Genomic DNA, 9,288 nt, shown 5'->3' on the forward strand with positions numbered 1-9,288 from the left:
AATTCTTTAGGGAATGCACTAGTCGCTCAAGTCCTACAGAAAAATGCTGGGCTGGCTACTTCTAGGAGGGTGGCCACCTTAAACTTACAGCTGATTTGTGACGCTCAGAGACTGTTCTGGTAAATACAGTAGTTTTTTTGTTTTTTGGGTTTTTTTCCTTTTGGTTTTTCAAGACAAGGTTTCTCTGTGTAGCCCTGACTGTCCTGGAACTTACTCTGTAGACCAGGCTGGCCTTGAACTCACAGAGATCTGCCTGCCTCTGCCTCCCAAGTGGCTTCACACTTCTCTTAACTCTTTTTTTTTTTTTTTTTTTTTTTTTTTTTGGTTTTTCGAGACAGGGTTTCCCTGTTTAGCTTTGTGCCTTTCCTGGATCTCGCTCTGTAGACCAGGCTGGCCTTGAACTCACAAAGATCCGCCTGCCTCTGCCTCCCGAGTGCTGGGATTAAAGGTGTGCGCCACCACCGCCCGGCACACTTCTCTTAACTCTTAAAAGAGCCAACGAGGCCCTGTAGTCCCAGCATCATAGGGCTGAGTGGGAGAATCACTAGACCTCAAGAGTTCAATATCAGCCGGAACAACAAAGCAAGATCCTATCCTTAAAAAAAAAAAAAAGCAAGTCATAAACCTCATTCAGCTTCATAAGGTTTGTTAACCAACAGACACCAAAGATAAGCTGAACAGAAAGTGAAATTGGACCCCTTGGTGCTACAGACAGGTTCCCCTCCCCAAAGGTCAACACTGAGTGCCTTCCCTGAGCTTTGACCCAGCAGGAAGCGCTACTGGTCTGAGAACAATAAGGCAGTACAGACACAACTCTGGGGGATGGAGAACAGGCTAGACTGCCCTTTTGGATGCTCCAGAGAGACCCAACAGCTCAGCTTGGTTTGGTCACAGTGTAGCCCACCACTGTGAGAGGGAGCCACTTGCAACCCTAGGCCTCAGCTTCCCTGTCTCTAACATCAGCAGGCTAGCCCGAGCGGGCTCCCTGCAGTCTTGCTCTGCAGTCCTGGGAGCCAGATCCTGGGTTATATTCTCTATGGCAAGCAGTGGAGTAGGTCCAGGAATAGTCTTCTAAGGAGGCTAGAGCCTCAGAAGTAAAGCTCCATGAATGTGCAGGCTGCAGGGTCCCCAGGTCAAAGCAGTTGATGGTTCTTGTACCTGTCCCTTCAGGCCAGCCTTGGAAGGGTGAAGCAATACAGTGATTCAGAGCATGAGCACCAGTTTCGGCAAATTATGCCACTTTCTGAGCAGATGTGGTCAAGGTTAAACCTCAGCCTACCTGGGTGCTGTGCTTATTATTTCCCTGTGAAATGTATCAGTGCTTGTGTGAAAAATTTAACAACTTGCAAGTGTCAGGCAGGGGTGTGGAGGGAGGAGGGAAATGGGTACAGGCTGAGGAGGCCTGAGAAAGCAGGGATGGCTCCTGTGTGCGTACAATGGGCCCTCCCTGTTACAGAAGCAGCTGTTGTCCATTGCTTCTGTTTGGCTTTGCTTCTCATTCCTATTCCCCCGCAGATGCCTGCTTGGGGGAATTTCTGCAAGCCCACAGCTCTCAGGGTTGGAGAGAGGCCAGCCTTCATTCAGCAAACACACAGCCTGCCTTTGTGCTCCCAACAGGGTATCAACTTTTAGGGTAATATCACTGTATGCTGTATACTAGAACTACAATTCTCCAGGGGGAAAAATAAAGGGGAACAGTAAATAGCTGCTTGAACTCACCACTTTGAATAGACTTCAAGAATCTTTCAAAAGCTTAAGTGTTGGTTCTTATTGATGTTTAAGTTTTTTTTAATCACAAATCATACACTTTTCTTGCACTTACAATTAAATTCAGGAAATTAGTATCAACTCAGAACAGATTCAGAGCAAGGCACACAACCTCCTCACACACACAGAAAAAGACTCACATCTCTATGTAACCTTACGGTCTGCAATGTCACTAGGAGAGTGCCAGCTTCATGTGAAGCCTCAAGGATTCACCCCCCAGGCCCTACTAGAGCAAGACCAAAGGGCTACAGACTCCCCCAAACCCAGCTTGGAGAGAATAGATTACAGAAAGGTTTCGAAAAGAAGCCCTCCAGGACTTTAAGGTAAAAGATACTCGGGCTTCTAGCTAATGCCCCTCTCCCTAGGCGAAAGCGTCCCTGGGCGCGAGCAGCCAACCGACCGACCGCTGGCCTGCACATTAGGAACTATGGGCTGCTGCTAAGGTTATCCTAGACGGTTTGTGTGTGTGTGTGATGGTGGGGCTCTCCTAGGTCGAAAAGAAGACAAGGAGTCCCAGATTCAGAGGGCAGGGTGGGGCCTTCCCGGTCCCGCAGAGCGCTGTCTCCGCGCTGATGAGAGAAGAAAGGTCGAGGCCCCATCACCTGGCACCCGGTGTCCTCAGCGGCCTCCCGCCCGCCGCGCCGGCCACACCCCCACCCACTCCACGGCGCCTTACCCGGCTCCAGCCGCGCGCCAACCGAACCGTCCCTGCGCAGGAGGATGTCTGCCGTGTCCCGGATGCGCCGCACGCCCCCCGGCTCGCCCCGCAGCCCGCGGCAGCCCTGGAAACACACGGCCCAGGCCTGCTCCTCGTTGATGGGCTGCTCGTACACCTTCAGCACTTCCTCTAGGGACAGCTCCCACGGCTCGGGCCGCGCCGCGCCCCCCGCGCGTTCGGGAGCTGCCGCGCCGCCGCCGCCCGCCCGGGCCATGGCCGCCCATCATCGCCGCCCGCGCGCGCGGCGGGTCTCCATAACAGCGGGCGGACGCACCGCCGAGCGAGGGGGCGGGTCCCGCGCCGCCCGTGTGCTTTGTCATTCCGGCCCCGCCCCTCGCGAGCAGATGCAGGTGAGGGCGGGGGCTGCTGGAAAGGAGGACGCAGGCGGTCAAAGAGGCAGGGCCGGACAGGGCGAGAAGGGAAGACTGGGTAGGGAGGGGCGAGCCTGGAGGAGGGCTGAGGGCCAGCTGGAGGTGGGGGGGGTGCACAAGGGCAGAGGACTAAGGAGATTTGTTAGAAGTGGGAGGGTGGGGGGAGAAGGCGTTGAACATGACTGGGAACACACACACACACACACACACACACACACACACGTACACTCGCTCCCTTGGCTCTGGCTCTTTAAAGCAGAGTGGTCTTTCTGGAAGGCCTGGATGGCAAAGTGACCTTAGAAGGTTTCTATCATGTGATAGACACGAAAATGACAGCAGCTTTTAGGTCTTTCTGGAAGACCTGAAAGGTCCTGTCTCTGCTAGGAATAGAGGCAAACAATGTGACCGTGATAACACAACACCTCATTTCCAGAGTGTATTGCCTTCATTCTAGGCCAGTTACTACAGGACACAGAAGTGGTATCAAGCTGAGCACAGCACACAGCTTTGTTGAAAGAAATCTCAGCCATATTTATAACTGTTGAGAACAACAGAGCAAGAAAATGCAAGTGAAAGATAAATGATAAGGCGATTGGTCTCAGGTCTGGCCACCGGACACAAAGCCGGGACCGGATCTGACCGGATCTGGAGCAAACTCCGAACTGTGGAGTTCCCTGAGGTTCTCACAGCCAAGGATAGAACCATAGTCATAAGATAGTTTCACCTCATTTGAGGGAGACTTGGTCTAGGGGGTAGCTGATTGTTTCTTTTAGGTTCTTAATCTTCAACTGGAAAGAAACTTGATACAAATGAATTTTGCCTGGAAGCGTTTATAATCAACAGCTGGGCAAGTTTCACATCCTTCTCCCAGTTTGCAAGCTTATGAGACACAACTGATTTAGCAGGACCAAAGGACACTGGAGAAGAGGAAATGAAAGAGGAAGCTTGCTTTGTTCAGAATACATTGTGCAGACAATCTGGAACTATGGCTCCTCTCCCCTAATCATCAGAAATGTCAAGGGCTACCTCAGGAACAGTAGGAACCTCCCACCGAGGGTCTTGTTTGTGTTAGGAGTGAGAGTGTGTATGCCAGTAGTTTAAGGAAAGCCTCCGACTCACACAATGCCAAGTGTGTGGTGACAGGGCCCACTGAAGAGGCCAGGCTGCCTCTTGTGGGCCGACTCAGGGAGTAGTTTCTGCTTTTAGAACTGGTGGGAATATTACCTACTAGGAAAGCCTCCACGCCAGCTCATCAGAAACTGGAATCATGACTCACTCAGTCAAGGAGTGAGCCACCTAAAAGCTTTGTTTTCCCAGGAGTGATGGAGTACAGCTGGGGATATCACAGCAGGGGAGAGTCTCTCAGGTGAACAAGGAAAAGTACGATAGGGAGTCCCAGTGAATAGGGGTCCCTGATCCAGAGGCAGAAGACAGGCACTGTGGGGTGGGGTAGGGAGTGCTCTCTCTTCTGGGCTCCCTCTGCCTTGCCCTATTTTAGTGACAGAAGTACCCATCATTACAGTCAGTGAAGTGAATGGATAGAGTTCTGGGGCATTTGGACATAGCATGGAAATTACCTATGGGGAAGCTATTTAGGATGTAGCAAAAAATCCTTATTATCATTACAGTGCTCATATGTGGAAGATTTGAGCCCTAAGCTGTTTGCAGCAATCACTAACAGGTGATTGAATCATGAGGTCTCTGACATAATCGGTAGCTAATCTACAGAAAGGTTCATAATTTTCGTATTGTTATTGTGTGTGTATGATGTGAGCGTGGGTGCATGTGTACCATAGCATGTGTGTGGAGATCAGAGGGCAACTTTAGGGAGGTGATTCTCTTCTTCCACTGTGGTTTCCGACTCAGATAGTCAGGCGTGTATAGCAAGGCTTCTACCTAGCTCGCCATCTTGACAGTCCTCGAATTGCAATTTAAGTGGCATCAGGGAAGTGGTGGGGATGTTTGGAGGTGGACCCCAGTTGGAGAAAGCAGATCACCAGAAGCAGGTTCTTAAGGACTGTGTCATGTTCTAGGACTCTTCTTCATTCGTCTCTTTCAGTTCACCGCGAGGTAAGCCACTTTGCCACTATGCTCTGCTTTACCACACAGGATTCAGAAGCAACAAAACCCAAGTGACCATTGACCGAACCCCTGAAACTAAGCCAAGCTAATTCTCCTTCCCTTCAGTTGTTTTTCAAGGAACCATGGCACAGCAACACACTAGCCAGCGCACCTGCCCTCTTTCTGTGGAAGCTTTGAATTTTCCCCATTAGCTACGACTGTTCGGGCTCTTATCTAATAAGTGTAGGCCCCCAGCAGCTGCTGGCTTTTCCACCTGGAATTATTGTCGGGAGAATCCCTAAGTACTCCCAAGATATCAGTCATGTTCAGAACAGTGGGTTACACATGCACACTCACACGTGCACACAAACACACATACATACACACATGTACCTGGAGGGGGGTTTCTGTCCCACCAGCAACCCCCACATACCCCGAAGCCACTTCCCAAATTGCCACTCAGAGTCTTATATTAATTATAAATGTCTGACTGATGGCTCAGGCTTATTATTAACTAGCTTTTACATTTAAACTAACCCATTCCTATTCATCTCTTTATTGGCACGTGGTCCATGGCTTACCGGTCCTCCAACATCCTGCTTGAGCGGCTTGCGGGCGGGCGTCTGTCTCAACCCCTCTCCTCTTCCTCTGAGTCCTAGTTCGATTCTTTCACCTAACCTTATCCTGTCTTGCCACAGGCCAAAACCACCTTATTATCAACCAATGAGAGAAATACATATTCACAGCATACAGAAGGACCATGCCATAGCACACACATCTTTTTATGATCCTGGGGATTAAACCTAGGGCCTTGTGTGTACTAGGAAAACGCTCTAAAACTGAACCAAGCTGTGACCCTATTACTAATAAATGTACAAATTAGGTTCTACTATCCATCTCCTCTTATCTAAAGGAGAATGACTGATTCCCCCTAGCCATGGCCAACATGAGGAAGCAGAAGGGCTAGTCATCTCTGTAGTCACTTGTAGAAAGCATTGCATTCTTTCCTCCCAAGTCATTTACTTATATATTCCCCAAGTGCCAGAGGAACCCAGAAATGGACCTCAGATAAGACGTTAGACCCAAACCTCTTGATGGCCGCCATAGCAGCAAGAAGGATTTCTGCCTTGTAGCCTGGGAGCCCTGAGTGACTTACAGCCAGCCATCAGAATTAAAGAGTGGGTCAACTGACCCCTGGTCCTTCAACTAGATGAACTGGGTTCTGACTTGATTGGTGTTCTTGGTGCAGTGATGAATTCACCAGTTTGTATCTGATGTCAGTCAAGACAACTGTTTCCACTATTTCCTACAGTTAAAATGGCATGGCCCCCGCACCCTGCCCATCAGTGCCTGAAGCAGGTGGGAGAGATGGCCCTGAGGTCATAGGAGTGGGAGAGCTGTCCCTGCCCTCCACCAACTGCAACACTCGGGAGAGCAGGCCCTGCACCTCACCTACGCAACACAATAGAGCCAACCCTGTTGGTGGAGGTGTGGGTGAGCCAGGCCCAATGCAATGAGCATGGGAGAGCTGTCCCCACTACTCATCTGTCTCATGGCAGCATGGGTGGGAGAGAGATGCCCCCTGCCCATCAATACCTGAGGCATGGGAGAGCTGGCCCTGAGGTCATCAGAATGGAAGAACTGTCCCTGACCCACACCAGCTGCAGCACTCGGAGAGTGGCCCCTGCATCTCAACACAACAGAGCTGGCCCTGAAGGTATAGGTGTGGGAGAACCAACCCTGAGGATGTGAAATCAGGAGAAATGGCTCATCATTGCAAGGGGTGAACTAGCCAGGGCAATGCTGGAGAGCTCACCCTGGTGGCGAAGACTGGAGAGCTGGTGGGCTGACCAACCCTGCAGCTACCCAGGCCCAGAACCAGGGTTTTGTGTTGGCCCACCCCAATATCCACCCCATCTGTGATCTCCTCCAGCATGGGGGGAAGGGAGCTTGGTCCTGCAGACCCAGGGCTGCAGGATCTCCACAACACAGGTCAGCAATGGGATGTCCAGGAAGAGTCCCAGTGAGGGCCCAGTGTCGATGGTGCAGCAGAGATCAGTGGCCTCAAACCAGACCAATGATTCTTTGGGATGAACACCTGTGTGTGAAAATGTATGGATAAAGGGGTGTGCTGCACGACTCTGTGTCACACTGCAGCTTCCATGAGGAGATTCTCCCTTTCTTCCTTTTTTAAAAAATTAATTTATTTTTATTTTATGTGCATTGCCTACATGTATGTCTATGTGAGGGTGTCAGATCTTGGAGTTACAGACAGGTATGTGCTTCCATGTGGGTTCTGGGAATTGAATCCAGATCCTCTGAAAGAGTAGTCAGTGTTCTTAACTGCTGAGCCATCTCTCCATTAAAAATAAATAAATCTTTAAAAGTGGCACTTGGCTGGGCGGTGGTGGTGCATGCCTTTAATCCCAGCACTCGGGAGGTAGAGACAGGCGGATCTCTGTGAGTTCGAGGCTAGCCTGGTCTACAGAGCGAGTTCCGGGAAAGGCACAAAGCTACACAGAGAAACCCTGTCTCGAAAAACAAACAAACAAACAAAAAAGTGGCACTTGCCGGGCGGTGGTGGCACACGCCTTTAATCCCAGCACTCGGGAGGCAGAGCCAGGCGGATCTCTGTGAGTTCGAGGCCAGCCTGGTCTCCAAAGCGAGTTCCAGGAAAGGCGCAAAGCTACACAGAGAAACCCTGTCTCGAAAAACCAAAAAAAAAAAAAAAAAAAAAAAAAAAAAAGTGGCACTTGAGTTGTGGCACATGAGTTGGGTGGTGATGGAACACAACTTTAATTCCAGCACTTGGAAGGCAGAGGCAGGCAGATCTCTGTGAGTTCAAGGCCAGCCTGGTCAACAGAGTGAGTTCCAGGACAGCAAGAACTACACAGAGAAACCCTGTCTTGAAAAACCAAAACAAACAAACAAAAACGAAGAAGAGGAGGAAGGGTAAGTGAGGGCTTTGGGTACTTGGTAGGAACTGGTTTATTTATGTTTTTGGTCTTACTCTGTGCTTGGTGCTTTGAAAATACTAATGGGAATTTTCTGAGGGAACTGCAATTTTTTCCTGTGTAGTAGCAACACCTGGGGATGGCTGTGGGCTGATGATTATGCAGCCACAGATGGAAAGCTCTAGAAGTTATGAGCATCTTTAAAGACACAGATGCTAGAAAAGTCCCAATTTTACGTTTCTGTAGGTCAAATGGGTAAGGTGGGGGGGGGGCCTCGGAGTGATGGATCCTCAGGTATTCTGTGACTGCAATTTGGAGGCCATTTCATGGTATGAATTACAGGGCTGCAAGATTCTGGAGCCTCTAATGACAGCAGAACAGGTGAAGCTCCTGGCACCAAGGCCAGAGACAATCAGGCACACAGCCAATTTCAGAGCAAAGGTCTCCTCCATTCACCTAGACACAGGCAGAACCGATCCACTTGCCAAAAGTAGAGTGCTGGGGCCCCTGCCATCCAAATCCAAGTCCATTTCAGATTCAGGTCGGCTTCTCCCCAGAGACTCCATGTATACTGTTTGCAGTGAGCAACCAGGCTTTGTGTTACCTGAATTCAAAGGCCCCTGAATGTGCTCTTTGTCACATTCTGTGCGGCCAGGTAGAGCCAGAGTTCAAGGGTCCAAGAGGAAAAACTGAAATGTGAGAGACTGGTTTTGTGTTTAGGTTTATTTTTGGGATAGTGATAAAGGCTATGAATCTCCAGGGGTAACAGATAGAGCCATGCTGTGCTCAGCCAATGAAAGAACTCAGGACAGCTTACAGGGAGAGATGCTGGGAATTGGTGTCACAAGGTTTCTGGGCTAGTGGTTGGAGATACAGAGGCTGAACCTGGGTAGTGAGAAAGGATTCAGAGAATAGGACCACAATTGCCACAGGGCACAAGAAGGTTCCAGAGCAAAGACAAAATGAAGAGAGGGAACCTAAAATCCAAACTGCAGAGAGAGAAGCAGTCAGAATCCTTTGAGATGCATGATGCTTCAAAACACAGATCATGGCCTGGGGAGATGGCCCAGTGGTTAAGAGCACTGGCTGCTCTTCCAGAGGACCTGGGTTCAATTCCCAGCACCCACAATACAACTCTCTGTAACTCCAGTTCTAGGGAATCCAATACCCTCATACAGATACACATGCAGGCAAAACATCAATGTACGTGAAGTTAAATATTTAACACACACACACACACACACACACACACACACACACACACACACGTCAGTGAAGCTGGAGATGGGAGAAGGGAACCTACTGTCGAGATCAGGAGGTAAAAGCATTTGAGTGTTTGATGCCCATTGGGAACAGTTGAAGTCATTTGCCAATTTTGAAACTTTTCCAGAAACTCCAGTGACCAAACATGAGTGGA

General features: G+C 49.9%; 1 protein-coding gene across 1 annotated transcript in view; it reads right to left on the reverse strand.

Moving 5' to 3' along the window:
• Spire2 (spire type actin nucleation factor 2) overlaps positions 1 to 2,714 on the reverse strand; it is a 37,613-nt gene extending 34,899 nt beyond the window's left edge. Inside the window, exon 1 of the mRNA XM_052728230.1 lies at positions 2,444 to 2,714. Coding sequence (XP_052584190.1) covers positions 2,444 to 2,699 — 256 coding nt within the window. The 5' untranslated portion in view covers positions 2,700 to 2,714. The remainder of the gene's footprint in view (positions 1 to 2,443) is intronic.
• Between the last annotated feature and the right edge of the window lie 6,574 nt (positions 2,715 to 9,288).

Source organism: Peromyscus californicus, unplaced genomic scaffold (genome assembly GCF_007827085.1).
Source record: "Peromyscus californicus insignis strain IS unplaced genomic scaffold, ASM782708v3 Scaffold_8__1_contigs__length_139910024, whole genome shotgun sequence".
Taxonomy (NCBI): domain Eukaryota; kingdom Metazoa; phylum Chordata; class Mammalia; order Rodentia; family Cricetidae; genus Peromyscus; species Peromyscus californicus.